A 21,554-nucleotide genomic window follows, 5' to 3' on the forward strand; every position below is an offset into this window, starting at 1 on the left:
CTTGCTAAAGAACACTCTGGAAATTTTGCTTGGAAATAATTACTCTCAATTTGTGACAGTTGCCAAAGAGCTTGACGTGTTCTCTGGTGGAGAAGCAAGAGAGGAGAAAAAACATCCAGTAATGAGGTTGTGGAGAGCTCTTCTGGTCTAGTAATTTTAAAAGAGGTTATTTAAATATAATATGGAGAAATTTGCTTGTCTTTCCACTGAAAGCTTTTTGAGGAATAAAAACTCTGGAATTGACAAGAATGTATTCTAGTCAGTGCACTGATATACAGGTATAATTGTTGCAGAACAATACTTATAAAATGTGGCTTCCTTTTATTGAATGACACTCTCTTGTTGATTCCTAGTACAGTGAACGTTTTAAATTAAAAGAACTGTAGGGATCATTTTACAGTTATCAAGATTTAAAAAGCAAACATATTTACAAAAACAAGTTCAATAAAAAAGGAGAAATGCTTTATTTACGAAGCATGGTGTTTTGTTTTGTTTTCATTACTGGCACGTAGTATATGTATTATTTTTAATGCAGGTAAATGGTGCGTTAACGTTTGTATTTGGCATTCTGCAGTGAAAATCTTTCAACACGATTATAGAAAAAGATTTCCCCATAATGTCATCATTACAAATACAATTCTAGCAATTGGAAAATGAAGACAACTCCAATGCCCTTTTAAGACATAAAGCAGTAATCTTGTCTTTTCAAGTCCTTGATCTAACAAAAATATATATGGTTGACTTGGTCTTGATTTATTCCCTGCTGTAATTTTCACATGATATAATTCATCTCTGCAATTATAGAATGACATGTACATCTATTTACAAGTGCATAAATATATAAATAAAAATTAATATAAAAATAAATAAACTTTTCTCTGTTTAGAATAATATTTGTAAGGCAGCTTGTTCCTTATCTGATGCTGGAACAAGTATCTGAGGAATTATGCAGCGGCAGGCTATTCAAACATTTCTCTGAGCTTTCTCCTGAAGAAACATCATCTGGATGTGTGGGCCACACATGTTTTGTCTTTTGGCATAAATCTGTTCCCCCTGGGTGTTCAACAGGTACGAGACCAAGACAGCAAGTGGAATCTGAAAATACAAAGAATAGGAATCAAACTGCATTCTTTATCCGACTCTTCTATTCAAAATACACTGCTAAAAATAATAATAAAGGGAACACTTAAACAACACAATATAATTCCAAGTAAATCAAATTTCTGTGAAATTGAAAACTGTCCACTTAGGAAGCAACATTGATTGACAATGTCGTCTGGTGGGACCCAGGGGAAGAGCCTTCTCTGTGGCGGCCCCGACCCTCTGGAACCAACTCCCCCCAGAAATTAGGGTTGCCCCCACCCGCCTTGCCTTTCGTAAACTTCTTAAAACTCACCTCTGCTGTCAGGCATGGTGGAATTGAGACATCTTAACCCTATATAATTTATGTATGGTATGTTTGTGTGTATGTCTTGTTTTTAAATAAGGGGTTTTTAGATATTTTTAAAATATATTAGATTTGTTATTGTACATTGTTTTTATTATTGCTGTGAGCCACCCTGAGTCTATGGAGAGGGGCGGCATACAAATCTAAATAATAATAATAATAATAATAATAATAATAATAATAATAATAATAATAAAAAAAAAAATTTCACATGCTGTTGTGCACATTCAACATTGTACAGAACAAAGTATTCAGTGAGAATATTTCATTCATTCAGATCTAGGATGTGTTATTTGAGTATTCCCTTTATTTTTTTTGAGCAGTATATTTTGAAGTGAAACCAAATTGTGAAGAACTGAGATCCTGCTTATTTTTTGGGAGGAAACAAGATAAAAATAATACATGAGAAAACATGGGCTATTATTGCTAAGAACTGCTTGGTAAAAGAAGATAAATTTCAGTAATTTTCACTGGTATTTGATTAATAAAGAAATCTGATTTACTTTTCTATAGCTTACTAAGATACATATTAGTAAACGTTTTCTGACAATCACTGTTAACATTTCAGTTATTTCTCATCCAGATGAATCTATTTCTGTTTTTGGTGGCCTTCTCAGATGTAGGCGGCCCTACCAGCCATACATATAAGAATCTATCTATCTATCTATCTATCTATCTATCTATCTATCTATCTATCTATCTATCTATCTATCTACCTACCTACCTACCTACCTACCTGTTCTGTCTGGGTTTTCCCAGACCTCCACACCCACTGAAAAAACAGCCAGACACTCTGGTAAAATCCCAAAAGTATTTTATAGCAGGAAAAAATAAGCACAAAGGAAAACCTGTCTTCACAGCAGACAGGTTACAATACGTTACAACAGGGTCCTGATGTCCAGTCAATTTCACAAGCTTCTTGCTGGCACCCCCCCCCCAAGGTTTCAATAGTCCAAGGCACAAACCAGGATTGTAGCCACCAAAGTTAACAGACAGGTCTCACGAATCTCCAAGATAAAACTCCACAAGCCAGGAAGGGTGGGGCCGCCTTTTATCCTTTCCCAAGCACCACACCCAAACCCAGCTGTGACCTCTAATGCTGGAAATACCTGGCCAATTGAGTTCGTCTCTGATTAGCTCTCCTTTGTCGCATATCTATGATGTCATGAGCATCTTCCCCCAGGGAATCCAGGCTGCTTGCTGGGGAGAGCTCCCCCTGGTGGAACTCTGGCTGTCCTTCTTCTTCAGCCTGGGATTCCGCTTCCTCGTCAGTCTGCACCTCCTGGTCCTCAGCCTCTCCCTCTGAGCTGGAAGCCGACAGCAAATCAGCCATTCCCGGAGGGGTCCCAGGCTGAACCACAACACTACCTACCTATCTATTTATTAGATTTGTATGCCGCCCCTCTCCGTAGACTTGGGGCGGCTGACAACAGTAAAAAGACAACGGAAACAAATCTAATATTTAAAAAAATCTAAAAACCCCAATTTAAGAGATCATTCATACATACAGTCATACCATACATAAATTTTATAAGCCTAGGTGAAGGGAATATCTCAATTCCCCCATGCCTGATGAGGTGTGTTTTTAAGAGCTTACGAAAGGCAAGGAGGGTGGGGGCAACTCTGATATCTGGGGGGAGTTGGTTCCATAGGGTCGGGGCCGCCACAGAGAAGGCTGTTCCCCTGGGTCCCGCCAAACGACATTGTTTAGTCGACGGGACCCAGAGAAGGCCAACTCTGTGGGACCTAACTGGTCGCTGGGATTCGTGCGGCAGAAGGCGGTCCCGGAGATATTCTGGTCCGATGCCATGAAGGGCTTTATGGGTCATAACCAGCACTTTGAATTGTGACCGTAAACCGATTGACAACCAATGCAGACTGCGGAGTGTTGGAGTAACATGGGCATATTTGGGGAAGCCCATGATAGCTCTCGCAGCTACATTCTGCACGATCTGGAGTTTCCGAACACTTTTCAAAGGTAGCCCCATGTAGAGAGCGTTACAGTAGTCGAGCCTTGAGGTGATGAGGGCATGGGTGACTGTAAGCAGTGACTCCCGGTCCAAATAGGGCCGCAACTGGTGCACCAGGCGAACCTGGGAAAACGTCCCCCTCACCACAGCTGAAAGGTGTTTCTCTAATGTGAGCTGTGGATCGAGGAGGACGCCCAAGTTGCGGACCCTCTCTGAGGGGGTTAATGATTCCCCCCCTAGGGTAATGGACGGACAGATGGAATTGTCCTTGGGAGGCAAAACCCATTGAAACATTTAACATTTTCTAGATGCAACTTAACAATAGAGGTTATACAGATTTTAGCTAGCAATATAAATAATACAAGAAATATAAATGTGCTGGGGCAAGTCTGATTATTAATAGATTATCACTTGCAAATGCTTACTTTTTAATACATATACAGTGATCCCCCGCTCGTTGCGAGGGTTCCGTTCCAGGACCCCCCGCAACGAGCGGGTTTTCGCGAAGTAGCGCTGCGGAAGTAAAAACACCATCTGCGCATGTGCAGATGGTGTTTTTACTCCCACAGCGCTAGCGAGGAACCGAAGATTGGGGGCGGCGCGGCTGTTTGCCGCCGGCATGGGGGGCTTCCTAGCAGCCCCCCAAACCCGGGTTGGGGGTCCGGGGGGTGCTGGCAAGCCCCCCATGCCGGCGGCGACATTTTAAAATAGCCGCCCCGCCCCCAATCTTCGGCTCCTCCGCGCTGGCTCTCGGCGCTTTCGAGCTGAGTCCGGGAGCGAATTCTCTTCCGGACTCAGCTCAAAAGCGCCGATAGCCAGCGCTAGCGAACGGCTTGTCCACGCTGGCTATCGGCGCTTTCGAGCTGAGTCCGGGAGCGAATTCTCTTCCGGACTCAGCTCAAAAGCGCCGATAGCCAGCGCTAGCGAACGGCTTGTCCACGCTGGCTCTCGGCACTTTCGAGCTGAGTCCGGGAGCGAATTCGCTCCAGGACTCAGCTCAAAAGCGCCGATAGCCAGCGCTAGCGAATGGCTTGTCCACGCTGGCTATCGGCGCTTTCGAGCTGAGTCCGGGAGCGAATTCGCTCCAGGACTCAGCTCAAAAGCGCCGATAGCCAGCGCTAGCGAACGGCTTGTCCACGCTGGCTATCGGCGCTTTCGAGCTGAGTCCGGGAGCGAATTCTCTTCCGGACTCAGCTCAAAAGCGCCGATAGCCAGCGCTAGCGAACGGCTTGTCCACGCTGGCTATCGGCGCTTTCGAGCTGAGTCCGGGAGCGAATTCTCTTCCGGACTCAGCTCAAAAGCGCCGATAGCCAGCGCTAGCGAACGGCTTGTCCACGCTGGCTCTCGGCGCTTTCGAGCTGAGTCCGGGAGCGAATTCTCTTCCGGACTCAGCTCAAAAGCGCCGATAGCCAGCGCTAGCGAACGGCTTGTCCACGCTGGCTCTCGGCGCTTTCGAGCTGAGTCCGGGAGCGAATTCGCTTCAGGACTCAGCTCGAAAGCGGCGAGAATGAACCGCGTGGGCGGGCGAAGGGCGGGCGGCAGCGAGGAGTTTGCGTGGGCGGTGGGGAAACTCCTCGCTGACGCCAGCAAGAGGGGGAAGACCCAGGGAAGCCGGTTGCCATCTACGCATGCGTGCCCATAGAAAAAACGGGCACGCATGCGTAGATGGTATTTTGACTTCCGGGTTGAAAAATCGCGAAGTACCCTGTTCGCAATGGTTGGGGACGCAATAAACGGGGGATCACTGTATAACCCAGAATTCTGTGTGAATAGAAATATCTTGTGCACTAATCTTCTCTTATTCTGCTCTTCATTACTTCTTGAAATGAATACTTTTTCTTCTGATTTAAAAATAGATATCTCAGATCTCTCTGCTACTGACCTGTATGGAAGACAGATTTCCTCATATCCTCCATAGTAGAATTTCCTATTTTTCTTTCCGGTGTCGAGTGACAGAGACTAAGGAGTTGTTCACGCTGGTGGTATTGGTGTTGGCAGTTGTCATGTTGCTGTAACAGTTGATTTATGGAGTCATCTGGCAGACCACAGAGAAAAGAACTGTGTTCTAACCCAGGGCTAGTAAGCCTAAATATAAGAGACAGAATCATGTGAGGACATCAGTGATCCAATTACTGAATTTCTTATGTATACAGATAGTAAACGTAAGACAGAAATTGTCAAATGCTCTTTCACAGTTGATATTCCAAATGAAAGGCATTCTTACAAATTAATATAGGGTTATTCCTTGTGGGTTAAAGCGCTAATTATTTCTTAGGAGGACCAGATTTCTATGCATTGTAAAACACATGATTTGAATAGTAAAAGTCAGTGGTGGCGAATCTATGGCATGGGTGCCACAGATGGCACACGGAGCCATATCTGCTGGCACGCGAGCTGTTGCCCTAGCTCAGCTCCAAGGTGCATGTGTGTGCCAGCCAGCTGGTTTTTGGCTTGCACAGCAGCTCTGTGTGTATGTGGGGTGTTTTTGGCTTCCAAAGAGCCTCCGGGGCGGGGGGGAGGTCATTTTTACCCTCTCCCGGCTCCAAGGAATAATAATAATAATTAATAATAATAATAATAATAATAATAATTTATTAGATTTGTATGGCACTCCTCTCCGCAGACTCGGGGCGGCTCACAACAATAATAATAACAATATGACAATGTACAAATCTAATATTTTTTAAAAAACATCTAAAAAACCCATCATTTAAAACCATACAACACAAGTATACCATATATAAAATTATATAAGCCTCGGGGAGGTATCTCAATTCCCCCATGCCTGGTGTACAGGTGGGTCTTAAGCAATTTACAAAAGACAAGGAGGGTGGGGGCAGTTATGATCTCTGGGGGGAGTTGATTCCAGAGGGCTGGGGCCACCACAGAGAAGGCTCTTCCCCTGGGGCCCACCAGACGACATTGTTTAGTCAATGGGACCCAGAGAAGGCCAACTCTGTGGGACCTTATCGGCTGCTGGGATTCATGCGGCAGAAGATGGTTCCGGAGAATCCTTTGGAACATGGGGAGGGCAAAACATGGGCCAACTGGGGCCACCAGAAGTTGGGAAACAGGCCATTTCTGGCCTCCAAAGGGAGGGTGAATCCCCAGGCATTGAATTATGGATGTGGGCACCTGCGCATGCACTTGAGAAAAAAAAGGTTCACTATCACTGGTATTAGTGAATGTTCTATAGATAATTAAAGTAAATATACTCTAAATACTCAAATGCCAGGATGTTTCTATTCTATACTAACATCTGAATCATGCAGATACTCCATGAAAGCAAAAGTTGAAGAACTGAATAGAAATGGTATCGATGTTTTGAATGTGTTTATAAAAAGATCCCCGAAAATATGATTAGCCAAGAAAACAAAGTTCAACCGATAATTCTCACTTTAGGCACAAATGATCAGATTCAAATTATCACATTTTGGACATATGCGAAGATGTAACTTTCTAGAGAAGGCTATATTTCTGGGCAAGGTGGAAGGAAAAAGAATCGGATGACCAGCAGTAATGTAGAGGAACTTAATTAAAGCAGAAATGGGTGTACCATCGGAATAGAAACATAGAAACATAGAAGACTGACGGCAGAAAAAGACCTCATGGGCCATCTAGTCTGCCCTTATACTATTTCCTGTATTTTATCTTACAATGGATATATGTTTATCCTAGGCATGTTTAAATTCAGTTACCAACCACGTCTGCTGGAAGTTTGTTCCAAGGATCTACTACTCTTTCAGTAAAATAATATTTTCTCATGTTGCCTTTGATCTTTCCCCCAACTAACTTCAGATTGTGTCCCCTTGTTCTTGTGTTCACTTTCCTATTAAAAACACTTCCCTCCTGAACCCTATTTAACCCTTTAACATATTTAAATGTTTCGATCATGTCCCCCCTTTTCCTTCTGTCCTCCAGACTATACAGATTGAGTTCATTAAGTCTTTCCTGATACGTTTTATGCTTAAGACCTTCCACCATTCTTGTAGCCCGTCTTTGGACCCGTTCAATTTTGTCAATATCTTTTTGTAGGTGAGGTCTCCAGAATTGAACACAGTACTCCAAATGTGGTCTCACTAGCGCTCTATATTAGGGGATCACGATCTCCCTCTTCCTGCTTGTTATACCTCTAGCTATGCAGCCAAGCATCCTACTTGCTTTTCCTATCGCCCGACCACACTGCTCACCCATTTTGAGACTCTCAGAAATCACTACCCTTAAATCCTTCTCTTCTGAAGTTTTTGCTAACACAGAACTGCCAATGCAATACTCAGATTGAGGATTCCTTTTCCCTAAGTACATTATTTTACATTTGGAAACATTAAACTGCAGTTTCCATTGCTTTGACCATTTATCTAGTAAAGTTAAATCATTTACCATATTACAGACCCCTCCAGGAATATCAACCCTATTGCACACTTTAGAGTCATCAGCAAATAGGTAAACCTTCCCTACCAAACCTTCCCCTATGTCACTCACAAACATATTAAAAAGAATAGGACCTAGAACAGACCCTTGTGGCACACTGCTTGTAACCTGTTTCTGCTCAGAATACTCGCCATTAACAATAACTCTCTGATGTCTATGCTTCAGCCAGCTTGAAATCCACTGAACTATCCAGGGATTAAGTCCAATCTTCACTAATTTATCTATCATCTCTTTATGTGGATCCGTATCAAAGGCTTTGCTGAAGTCCAGATAGGCAATATCCACGGCATCACCTTGATCCAACAATAGCTAAAGAATTATCCTGGAGAAAACATGTAGTTGTCAACAAATCACACCAAACTGATTCCCATAATCAAATATGTTCTAATTATATCAATTCTAATTATATTTTTTGCTTTGATATAAAAAAAACTTTTTGGCTAATCATAAACCAGGACTGTAGATTGACCAGAAGAAAAATCAAATGATGCTTTCAATATATTTAATTTTTCAATCTACATTTAAAAAATGACTTTAGAGAAAAAGATTGCTCAATATAATATCCCATTGTTCATCAAACCAAAGAGAAAAATATCCCACAGAAATAAACCATACCTTTGGGGTTCAGGTAGATTGATTCCATTTTGTAGTGCTCTCCCTTGCAGAAAAGCATTGGTTTCATTTTGCTAAGAAAAGAAAGAAAAATAAGCGCATAAAAATAAAATAGCAGAGAAAGATTAAGGATTAGACGTCATGTCAGTTTAGGTCAACCAAGTTAAGAAGTGATGCAGCAGGCACTCAATTTTCAGAATTTAGCAATAAGATTGGATCCAGCATTATAAAAATTAAACTGACTTGTAAAACTGGAAATATCCACTGAAACTTTATGTTGGTGCCTTTTAGAATGCAAATAGATATTCTATTAGTTATATACAGAGTGAATTTGGGGCTTGTTTCTCCAGCTATAAACTCAAAGGTTCGATTTTAATCAACTATTCAATATTTCTTTAAGCACAGTGTTCCCTCACTTTTCGCGGGGGATGCGTTCCGAGACTGCCCGCGAAAGTCGAATTTCCGCGAAGTAGGGATGCGGAAGTAAATACACTATTTTTGGCTATGAACAGTATCACAAGCCTTCCCTTAGCACTTTAAACCCCTAAATTGCAATTTCCCATTCCCTTAGCAACCATTTAGATTATTACTCACCATGTTTATTTATTAAAGTTTATTAAAAAAATTTTTTATTAAAGGTGGACGAATGTTTGGCGATGACATATGACATCATCGGGCAGAAAAAAAGGTGGTATAGGGGGAAAAACCACGAAGTATTTTTTAATTAATATTTTTGAAAAACCGTGGTATAGACTTCTCGCGAAATTCGAACCTGGGAAAATCGAGGGAACACTGTACAGTACAAAACTTATTTGCTTATCACTGAATCCTCATTTAATTTAAGTAGGAAAATGATATTTCTGGCAAACAATTTCCTTTGACTTTTATTTTGTAAGGTAAACCAGTTGTAGAAATATCCAACATTGAATACTAGCCAAAATTTTATGAGAGACGTGAAAAGTAGGTTATCTAACAGTTTTCAAAGATGGATGAACAATTTACCTGTTGAGCCTCATCTGAATTGCAATCATATGATTTCACATAGGAATATCCAACTGTAGCAGAAGGAAAATGACCATTTCCACCATTTGCATAATGTAGTTCATTAACTTGAGGAGTAGAAACACCGCGCAAAGGCACCATGGTATACTGGCAAGATGGTACTAGCAGTCCGGCTCCTGGAAAGCCCAAATCTATAGCCTGCTCTGAAACAAAGAAATATAAAAATCAGATTGGGAATATAGATCAACTGTGAACAAAAGATTTGGACTGGATCTAGATGTTTGTGTTTGTACCCACAAGTAGATTCTCCTCTTTCCTCCTCACAGCATGCCCTTTAACTCTTATAGTATGAAATTGAGAATTCTGGGACTATGCTGCAGAGAATACAAAGAATTTCCAACAGGTAAATCTACCTTCCTGGTCATATCCCATCTTACCCCATTCATTGGATTATATCTTCTAGCAATCCTTGCTTAATTGTTCCGTATAGCGATCTTCATTAAAAGATCTTCATTTCATCTAGGAAGGTGCTGAACCTTTATGAGGGCCCTTCCACTTACAATTATTGTAATATCCTGTGTTTACATAATCAACATTTGGATGCATTGCAACTGGTGGCCGTTTATACCAGTTGTGCATAGTTGGCTTCCAAAAAGCAGAATCAGTAAAGAAGCCAGCAATAAAATTGCAAGCCTTGGTTATGTGATGCTTCACATAACAACTGTGTTATTTAGGGATGGATTCCCAGTCCCAACTGTAGTTGTTAAGTGAATACCTGTATTGCCATACAAGAACTCTGTGTTAGACTTTGATTATCTATCTATCTATCTATCTATCTATCTATCTATCTATCTATCTATCTATCTATCTATCTATCTATCTATTTACTTACCTACCTACCCACCCAAACCCACCCACCCACCCAAACCCACCTATCCATCCATCCATCCATCCATCCACCTATCCGTCCATCCATCCATCCATCCATCCATCCATCCATCCATCCATCCATCCATCCATCCATCCATCTATCTATCTATCTATCTATCTATCTATCTATCTATCATCTATAAATCATCATCTATCATCTCATCCATCATCTATATACCAGTACCATCTAGGAACTATGCAGATAGCAATAGCAATAGCACTTAGACTTATATATCACTTCACAGTACTTTACAGTTCTCTCTAAGCAGTTCACAGAGTCAGCATATTTCCCCCAACAATTTTGGTCCTCATTTTACTTACCTTGGAAGGATGGAGGATGAGTCAACCTTGAGCCACTGACACTCAAACTGCTGAACTGCTGCCAGTCGGCAGCCAGCAGAATTATTAGCCTGCAATATTGCATTATAACCACTAATCAGTTATATTGCTTGGCAGTTGTGAAAAATAATACAAAACCCCCTTTTTGCAAATCAATGCAGGGCACCTTGGTGTCAGGGTACTTTGGATTATTATTAGCATAAGCTGCAGGTAATCAAATTTGGGGGTTTTATATAGCTTAAAATATTCCTGTTAAGAGACTAAATTTCAAATCAAACATGTACATTCTGTACATGCAGAAAAAAATATATCTAGAAACATTTATAGTTTAAGTCTTCAAGGTACTTACTTTGCTTAGACCAAGCTCTCCAAAGGCAAAATGGAATAAAAACCACAATAATGAGGACGATGGAGCACAACACCACACCTACAATCAAATATGATAAGTCGCTGGATCGGGCCACCATGGCTCCTGCCCCTAAGATAGTATGGCCACTATTGAGTGGTGGGTGCTGTATTGTAGATACTGTAGATGGTGGAAGACGACCAGGCAGTCCTGATGATTTTCGAGCTTCAGAGAGAGGGATGAAAAGCATCATTAGAGTCTCATGTTACTAAGGACTTCTCCATTCTTCAATTTATTTCTGCCAAAACTTTTTTCTCATCCTTCTTTTCTATTCTGTTCTATTTCTCTTTTTCATGTAATTTATTGCTTTATATTTTAATGACAAAAATGTTCATTTCCTCCTAGGACAAATACTGATGGGAGATAGAGTAAACTTCCCATAATGCTATATTATTATTATGTGTAATTATTTCCAATTGAGGAAGGATGAGTTATGGTAGGTTCTGGATGATGCCATGGTCTCAAAATTACATTTCTTTTCCTTTGGACCAAAATCAGTTTCAGTGAAACACAAATTTCAAAATTGGCTGGTAGGGGAGACAACAAGTTTCAAAGAAAAGACGGTAAACACAGCTTGAAAAGTATACTGGAATCTGAAAAGCCCATCCTCCTTTCTTCCCTAAAACAGGAGCAAATCTTGTCATGCAGAAAGAAACTGCATGAAGGAGGGAGGGAGAGAAACAGATAAGAAATTATATAGAGTTCCATTTGAAATTTAATAGAACTATATTATAATATAGTTTGCTAAGCTAATGTTACTGTATATATTTATCACAGTAAATCAAAAATTGCATGTGTACATCTGGAGATTCCTTTCCCCTTTTCTTTGAGAAAAAAAGGTTCACCAAGGTTAGCCGCCCGAGTCTTTGGAGAGGGGCGACATACAAATCTAATAAATAATAATAATAATAATCACCGGTATAAGTGAATGTTCTATACATAATTAAAGTAAATATATTCTAAATACTCAAATGCTAAGATGTTTCTATTCTATACTAACATCTGAATCATGCAGGAAGTTGTTTAAGAGGGATGGTTTGCATCCATCATACAGAGGTACCCAGGTGCTCGGTGAGGAATTCAGAACTTTTTTGGACAGGCATTTAAACTAGGTAAAGGGGACAGAGATGTACCAGATGTGGAGGATTTCTGTCCCCGACCAATGAGGATAAATCAGTTTCTGGAAGCTTATGAAAAGGGAGCTGTAAATAAAATAGATGTAGTTGTTGATGATAAGGGGCAAACTAATAATGAAAATAATGTTCTTCGGGTAATGTACACGAATGCTCGAAGCTTGAGCAACAAGCTCTGTGAGTTAATGGCCATAATATCTAGAGATAATTTGGATCTGGTTGCCATAACTGAGACATGGTTTAAGGATTCTAATGAATGGGAAATATCCATACCAGGATATACACTGTATAGGAAGGATAGAATAGAGAGAAGGGGAGGTGGAGTAGCCATTTATGTTAAAGAAAGTCTAAAAACAATACTAATTCAAAATACATGTAAAGATCTGGAGACCCTCTGGATTTGCATGCAAAATAAAGACGGTTCTGTCATTAGAATGGGGGTGATCTATAGGCCTCCAGGGCAATCTGAGGAACATGACAACAAGATGGTGGATGAGATTACCCTAATGGCAGTAAAGGGAGATATTGTGGTTATGGGTGATTTCAACATGCCTGATGTTGACTGGAATGTCCCCAGTGCCCTTACATGCAAAAGTAAGAATATAGTAGAGGCCTTTACAGGAGCAGCTCTGGCACAGCTAGTTAAGACACCAACTAGAGGGGAGAATATTCTAGATTTAGTTTTTACAAATGGGAATTGGGATTCAGAGGTCAAGGTGGGAGAAAATTTAGGTTGCAGTGACCATCTATGTTTGTGGTTTGATGTAAAAACTGATTGGATTTCAGAAAAACAGATTTTAATGCAATGGGGGAATATTTAAATAATGAATTAAAGGGGAGGGATAAAATGGCAGGAGCGAGCACCCAGTGGACTGTATTAAAAAAGGCCATCTTAAAAGCCACAAGACTTTATGTAAAGCAAGTAACTAAAGGTAAAAGGAAGAAGAAACCGCTATGGTTTAGCAATGATGTAAGGGCTATAGTCAATGAAAAAAAGGCTGCCTATAGGAGGTATAAAGAGTCTGGAAATATAGCTGATAGAGAGGTATATAAAATGAGACAGAAGGAGGCGAAACAGATAATATATGCTGCTAAAGCCTCAAAAGAGGAAGAAATTGCCAAATCTGTAAAGAAGGGGGATAAAACCTTCTTCAGATATATTAGTGATAGGAAAAAGAAAAACTGCAGCATCACAAAGCTTAGTACCGGGAATAATACATGCATTGATGGGAATAAGGAGATCGCTGACCATTTCAATAGCTACTTCTGTTCAGTTTTCTCAAAAGACACCTTACAAAATAATACTATAGAGGGATATAGCATTGCTTCCAGCTGTACGGATTCAGCTCCAGTGATCTTAGAAGCCGATGTCTTAGAAGAACTTGAAAGATTAAAGATAAATAAGGCAATGAGTCCAGATGGCATCCACCCCAGAGTTCTTAAAGAACTCAGATCTGTCATTGCTACCCCCCTGACTGATTTGTTTAACCAATCCCTGTTAACAGGAGATGTTCCTGAGGATTGGAGAATGGCCAGGGTTGTGCCTATCCACAAGAAGGGCAGTAGAGAAGAAGCTGGTAACTACAGGCCAGTTAGTTTGACATCAGTTGTAGTTAAAATGATGGAGACTCTACTCAAAAAGAGGATAAATCAGCATCTAAAAAACAATAACTTATTGGACCCAAATCAGCATGGCTTTACTGAAGGCAAATCGTGTCAGACTAATCTCATTGAGTTCTTTGACTATGTCACAAAGGTGTTGGATCAAGGTGGTGCCGTGGATATTGCCTATCTGGACTTCAGCAAAGCCTTTGATACGGTTCCACATAAAGAGCTGATAGATAAATTAGTGAAGATTGGACTTAATCCCTGGATAGTTCAGTGGATTTCAAGCTGACTGAAGCATAGACATCAGAGAGTTATTGTTAATGGCGAGTATTCTGAGCAGAGACAGGTTACAAGCGGTGTGCCACAAGGGTCTGTTCTGGGTCCTATTCTTTTTAATATGTTTGTGAGTGACATAGGGAAAGGTTTGGTAGGGAAGGTTTGCCTATTTGCCGATGACTCTAAAGTGTGCAATAGGGTTGATATTCCTGGAGGGGTCTGTAATATGGTAAATGATTTAGCGTTACTAGATAAATGGTCAAAGCAATGGAAACTGCAGTTTAATGTTTCCAAATGTAAAATAATGCACTTGGGGAAAAGGAATCCTCAATCTGAGTATTGCATTGGCAGTTCTGTGTTAGCAAAAACTTCAGAAGAGAAGGATTTAGGGGTAGTGATTTCTGACAGTCTCAAAATGGGTGAGCAGTGTGGTCAGGCGGTAGGAAAGGCAAGTAGGATGCTTGGCTGCATAGCTAGAGGTATAACAAGCAGGAAGAGGGAGATTGTGATCCCCTTATATAGAGCGCTGGTGAGACCACATTTGGAGTACAGTGATCCCTCGATTAGCGCGGGGGTTACGTTCCAAGACCTCCCGCGCTAATCGATTTTCCGTGTTATAGTGGTGCGGAAGTAAAAACACCATCTGCGCATGCGCACCCTTTTTTTCCCATGGCCGCACATGCGCAGATGGTGGAGTTTGCGTGTGGGCAGCGGGGAAGACCCAGGGAAGGTTCCTTTGGCCGCCCAACAGCTGATCTGCTCCGCAGCGCGGAAGCAGCGAGGAGCCGAAGATGGAGTTTCCCCGTTGCCCAGGCGCTGCGGAGCAGATCAGCTGTTGGGCGGCCAAAGGAACCTTCCCTGGGTCTTCCTTCTGCCCAGGCAAAGGGGAAACCCCAAGAGAGCCAAAAGAGCACCGGGCCGGTTGGTTCCCAACCAAAAGAGTTTACCCCGATTGTCCTCGGTGGGGGAAAACAGCGCGTCGCCAGGCTCCCCATCTTCAAGAGAGGCGCGACGGCTAGCCAGGATCCACGCAGGGGAGAAAAGGCGCGCGCTCCCAGCCGCTGCGCCCCGCTTGGAGAGCAGCGGCGAGCAGAGCACAGAAGACGACGATAAACATATATCCATTGTAAGATAAAATACAGGAAATAGTATAAGGGCAGACTAGATGGACCATGAGGTCTTTTTCTGCCGTCAGTCTTCTATGTTTCTATGTTTCTATGCAGATACTCCATGAAAGCAAAAGTTGAAGAACTGAATATAAATGATATTGATGTTTTGAATGTGTTTATAAAAAGATCCCTGAAAATATGATTACATAGAAACATAGAAGACTGACGGCAGAAAAAGACCTCATGGTCCATCTAGTCTGCCCTTATACTATTTTCTGTATTTTATCTTAGGATGGATATATGTTTATCCCAGGCATGTTTAAATTCAGTTACTGTGGATTTACCAACCACGTCTGCTGGAAGTTTGTTCCAAGTATCTACTACTCTTTCAGTAAAATAATATTTTCTCATGTTGCTTTTGATCTTTACCCCAACTAACTTCAGATTGTGTCCCCTTGTTCTTGTGTTCACTTTCCTATTAAAAACACTTCCCTCCTGGACCTTATTTAACCCTTTAACATATTTAAATGTTTCGATCATGTCCCCCCTTTAGCCAAGAAAACAAAGTTCAACCAATAATTCTTACTTCAGACACAAATGATCAGATTCAAATTATCACATTTTGGACATATGCGAAAATGTCACGTAGATGATATTATAATATAGTTTGCTAAGCTAATGTTATTGTATATATTAATCACAGTAAATCAAGAATTGCATGTGTACGTCTGGAGATTCCTTTCCCCTTTTCTTACTCTGACAGTCAAACTTCTAATCCACACTGTCATCCTTTTTGATGCTCCTTTTCATTGTATGCCCAGATCATGAATATTTTCTTGTTTTGAATATTCAGACCACAATGCTCAAAGAGGTGGGTAGATTGCTATTTTAACCATTTCTGCTATTCATTACTAGGATCAACAACAAGAAATCATATCTCAAACTTAATAAATTGCTGTTTAAAAGTTTACATCTGCATCACAGATTCAATCTTCTCATTCTGTAGGCCAATCTGCTAATATTTAAGTGCTGATCACTTAGTAATTATGTTCCTCTTCAATGATATTAAACTGTAAGTCTGTTTACTGAACAAGTGGAAATCTGTGTCCTGTGTCTAGCATGGCCAATGCTATGGCTGCTGATAACTAGTTCCAGACAGATTAGGAAGGCCACACATCTTACAAACCATATTATTCAATAGAGCTTCTGTGAGGCCATCAGAAGGGGGGGGGGAGAGAGAGAACCATATTTGTTATTTGTTTCAAGTTACTGAAACATAATCTATTAAACCATATCTTTTATCTTTAATACGTAAATATTTTAAAATGTCATTTTGGGGTTTTATACTGCCATTTCCCCCCCATCAACTAGGCTGAAATGTCTAGATAAATTTTTCTGTCATCTAATACCAATGGCAACTTATTCCTGAACCTCAAATTGTGCACATAATGCATATGTATTTGAACTTTTGTCTTTGTTGGTTTTATAAGTCATGGGTTTGGCCAGACACGCACATATCTCTCCAACACTCTGTGGTCTGGATTGACTGCCAATTGGTTTTCAAACACAATTCAAAGTGTTGGTTATGACCTATAAAGCCCCACATGGCATAGGGCCAGAATACCTGCGGGACCGCATTCTGCCGCATGAATCCCAGAGATTGGTTAGGTCCCACAGAGTTGGCCTTCTCCAGGTCCTGTCAATTAGAAATGTCATTTGGCGGGACCTAAGGGGCGAGCCTTCTCTGTGGGAGCCCCAGCCCTCTGGAATTAGCTCCCCCGGAGATTCATACTGCCTACACCCTCCTCGCCTTCCATAAGAGTCTTAAGACTAGTTTATGCCACCAGACTTGGGGCCATTAGATTCTTGCCTCCTGGCCAATGAAACATGTTGAGAAAATGTTGAGCAAATGGAATGATTGCTTTTTATGGGTTTTTAGACTTTTAAATCCAATTAATTGGAGCTAAAATATTGTAGATTGTTTATTATATGTTGTAAACCATCCCGGGTCCTCAGAGAGGGGTGGCATAAAAGTCCAATAAACAAACAAACAAACAAACAAACCATACATACATACATACATATACATACATACATACTGTTTTCCCAACAGCTCTGTGTATTTTGAGACTCTGGGTTTTATACTGTTTTCTCAGCAACACAGTGTATTTGGTACTTTTATGTTCCAAAATTATTGAACATTACTTAGTGATTAGATTCTCTTTCTTTAGGACTAATTACCTTTAGTTTCACACATCATCACATTACTAAATTCACTCTCTCCACCTTCATTGAAACACTGCATTTTAATGTCATATGACGTCTCTGGCTGTAGCTGGCTAATAGAATGCCAGTATCGATCACCTGAACAAAAACAATACCCAATGGTTACTTCGTTATTCTCCTCATCATTCCATTTTAAGCCTTTACACTAAATGGATATTTATGATATCAAGGCAAATATGAACATTGTACTCTACAGTAGTGTTTCCCAACCTTGGGAACTTGAAGATATTTGGACTCCAATTCCCAGAATTCCCCAGCCATCATTTGCTGGCTGGGGAATTCTGGGAGTTGAAGTCCAAATATCTTCAAGTTCCCAAGGTTGGGAAACATTGCTCTACAATAATCAGTGAAAACCATGAAACATTTCTTCTCCCTTGTTTGAAAATACATATCCAGGCCAGCACACTATTCCCTTTCAGGCTAAGCAATTTTATTCTGATTGCAAGAAATGACTAATAAATTACTCCTAAATCCAAGACAAAGAAATAAAGCTTGAGATAAGAAAAGAAACTAAATAACAGTAATTTACATCAATGTTATTCACTACACCTCTGTGTAGCAATAGCACTTAGAATTATATACAGCTTTACAGCCCTCTCTAAGCACTTTAGAGAATCAGCATATCACCCCCAACAATCTGGGCCCTCATTTTACCCTCTTCGGAAGGATGGAAGGCTGAGTCAACCATGAGGCTGGTGAGATTTGAACTGGTGAACTACAGCCAGTATCAACAGAAGCAGCTTGCAGTGCTGCACTCTAACCTCTGCACCACCAAGGCTCCTTTCTATCCCCATAAATATCCTTGTTTCCACCATATCCACCACACACTTACATATCTACAAATTGTCATATATTTTATTTAACACTGATAGGAAAACTGTTTTCTTAATATCATCTGTCTTAGTTTATACGACTATGCATTTTATTATATAAACAATTCTGTTCCTTAGCAAATGGGTAAACAAAGGCATCTTGTAAAAGTACTCAGTGAAATCAAATCTAATAATCATTTCTTACCTTCCACCACATCTTTCTTGTAATCACTGTCATTATCACTATCAGTTGGTCGATAATAAATGTAAAATCCATGAATTGGTGTGTTGTTATTGCTGGCCGGGATATACTATAAAAACAACAGCAAAATAAAAAAATGAAATAAACAAAACCAAGCCCAGAGGTAGTTCTCAAAACCAATCTTCTAATAGAATAAATACAGTGATACCTCGTCTTACGAACTTAATTGGTTCCGGGACGAGGTTTGTAAGGTGAAAAGTTTGTAAGACGAAACAATGTTTCCCATAGGAATCAATGGAAAACCGATTAATGTGTGCAAGCCCAAAACTCACCCTTTTTGCCAGCCGAAGCACCCGTTTTTAGAAACATAGAAACATAGAAGACTGACGGCAGAAAAAGATCTCATGATCCATCTAGTCTGCCCTTATATTATTTCCTGTATTTTATCTTACAATGGATATATGTTTATCCCAGGCATGTTTAAATTCAGTTACTGTGGATTTACCAACCACGTCTGCTGGAAGTTTGTTCCAAGGATCTACTACTCTTTCAGTAAAATAATATTTTACTGGGATTCCCCTGCAGCATCGCAAAAACACGGAAGTCCGGAGGTGGTGTTTCTCATGGAGGGGAGTCTCGGCGGAATCCCAGCAGCACAAAAATGGGCACTTTGCTGGGAACAGAAGTCCGGAGGCGGAGCATCCCAGTGGCTCGGCTTGGGTTTGTAAGGTGAAAATAGTTTGGAAGAAGAGGCAAAAAAAATCTTAAATACCGGGTTTGTATCTCGAAAAGTTTGTATGACGAGGGGTTTGTAAAACGAGGTATCACTGTATAAGGAAACTGTTTATTCAGGAGAAGGAATATATGTTCTTTCTTTTCTAGAATTTGCTGATTAAATGATTGGAGCACAGTAGCTATGAAGATGGATCTAGGAAAAAAGTGGAGGTTTTGTCGTGGATCTAATTGGCATCCATAAATCAAATCTTGAGATAAGGCTACCTCAGGGGTGGATTCTGATTTACCTCGCTGTCAATTCAGTTCCACCTGTGCCACACATGCACAAATCTGAAAACTCACTGCTAAGAGAGCTGGTTCAGGGACATGGCCAGCTGGCCATCACTGCCAGTTCGGTAAGCGAGAGTAAATTCCTGCTACCGGTTCTATAGAATCATTCCAAACTGGCAGGAATCCATCTGCTATTCAATATCTACATGAAACTGCTGGGTGAGATCATCCAAGGGCATGGGGTGAGGTATCATCAGTACGCTGATGATACCCAGCTGTACATCTCCACCCCATGACCAGTCACTGAAGCAATGGAAGTGATGTGCCGGTGCCTGGAGGCTGTTGGGGTCTGGATGGGTGTCAACAGACTCAAACTCAACGCTGATAAGATGGAGTGGCTGTGGGTTTTGCCTCCTGAGGACAATATCATCTGTCCATCCATCACCTTGGGGGGGGACTATTGACCCCCTCAGAGAGGGTCCGCAACTTGGGCTTCCTCCTCGATCCACAGCTAACATTAGAGCACCATGTTTCAGTGAGGAGGGAGTTTGCCCAGGTTTGCCTGGTGTACCAGTTGCGGCCCTATTTGGACTTGGAGTCACTGCTCACAGTCACTCATGCCCTCATCAGCTCAAGATTCGACTACTGCAACACTCTCTACATGGGTCTACCTTTGAAGAGTGTTTGGAAACTTCAGATCATGCAGAATGCGGCAGTGAGAGCAATCGTGGGCCTCCCCAGATATGCCCACGTCTCAACAACACTCCGCGGCCTGCACTGGCTGCTGATCAATTTCCGGTCACAATTCAAAGTGTTGGTTGTGACCTATAAAGCCCTACATGGCATTGGACCAGAATACCTCTGAGACTGCCTTCTGCTGCATGAATCCCAGCTGCCGATTAGGTCCCACAGAGTAGGCCTTCTCCGGGTCCCGTCGCCTAAGCAATGTCGTCTGGCAGGACCCAGGGGAAGAGCCTTCTTTGTGGCGGCCCCGGCCCTCTGGACTGTCCCCACCCTCCTCGCCTTTTGTAAGTTATTAAAAACTCATCTCTGCCGCCAGGCATGGGGAAACTAACACACACCCCAATTGTCAAGGTTGGTGTATGGTTTGATTGGGTTGTGTGATAATTTTATTTTATTATAAGGGTTTTAAATTGGATTTTTAAAATTGGATTTGTACACTGTTTATGTTGTTATGAGCCGCCCCGAGTCCTCAGAGAGGGGCGGCATACAAATCTAATAAATTATAATAATAATAATAATTATTATTATTTCTGGATTGCCTCCATATGTACGTTCAAATTTCACACATTAATTGACTTACCAATTAACTTGCAAAAAGTTCTGATAAAATATAATCAATCAATAGGTGTGAAAGGCTGAAGGATCATTATTAGTACAAAAGATTAATTGTTTTTATGTATTCAGATTTAACTTATTTCCATATTCAATTTGCTTAAATTTATATTTTTCATGCTAATTAGCATGAAAGTTAATTGAGCTCCCACATGTCTAAAAGCACTAAACATTGCCATTTTATATACAGCAACAGATAAATTTAAAGTGTTAAACTTGCATTATTCAACGCATGATTTGCATTAGCAATAAAAATAACATCACAAGAATTGTCTTTTGAGAAATATTGCACAATTTTAATTAGATAAAGTCTCTTGCAGTTTTTAAAAAACAGCCCTATCTTTGCATGCTACTTATACGTTTTCTGTCTCACGCTTACCATCCACTTTAGCATGATGGTTGTTTCATTAATGGCATCAGTAAAAGTGATATATGGACCTGTAACAGGACGCTCATATGCACGATTGCTGTAACCTGATACTACATAAGGTTTAGATGCAGCACTTGGTTCACTCTCTCCCAGTATGTTCAATGCTCGTACCCGGAATTTGTAAGATGTGCCTAAAGGATTGGACGAAAAGCAATTGAGAAAAATGTTAGCTAGAGAAGTGACATCTGATCATTGTAATA

General features: G+C 40.9%; 1 protein-coding gene across 1 annotated transcript in view; it reads right to left on the bottom strand.

The window, feature by feature from the left end:
* Positions 1-440: 440 nt before the first annotated feature.
* BOC (BOC cell adhesion associated, oncogene regulated) overlaps positions 441-21,554 on the bottom strand; it is a 53,300-nt gene continuing 32,186 nt past the window's right edge. Inside the window, exons 11-18 of the mRNA XM_070750034.1 lie at positions 21,304-21,485; positions 18,567-18,672; positions 17,505-17,627; positions 11,081-11,302; positions 9,463-9,665; positions 8,464-8,534; positions 5,300-5,502; positions 441-1,095 (exon numbers count right to left, since the gene is read on the bottom strand). Of these exons, the coding sequence (XP_070606135.1) occupies positions 914-1,095; positions 5,300-5,502; positions 8,464-8,534; positions 9,463-9,665; positions 11,081-11,302; positions 17,505-17,627; positions 18,567-18,672; positions 21,304-21,485 (1,292 nt within the window). The 3' untranslated portion in view covers positions 441-913. The remainder of the gene's footprint in view (positions 1,096-5,299; positions 5,503-8,463; positions 8,535-9,462; positions 9,666-11,080; positions 11,303-17,504; positions 17,628-18,566; positions 18,673-21,303; positions 21,486-21,554) is intronic.

This window comes from Erythrolamprus reginae, chromosome 4, assembly GCF_031021105.1.
Source record: "Erythrolamprus reginae isolate rEryReg1 chromosome 4, rEryReg1.hap1, whole genome shotgun sequence".
NCBI lineage: Eukaryota > Metazoa > Chordata > Lepidosauria > Squamata > Dipsadidae > Erythrolamprus > Erythrolamprus reginae.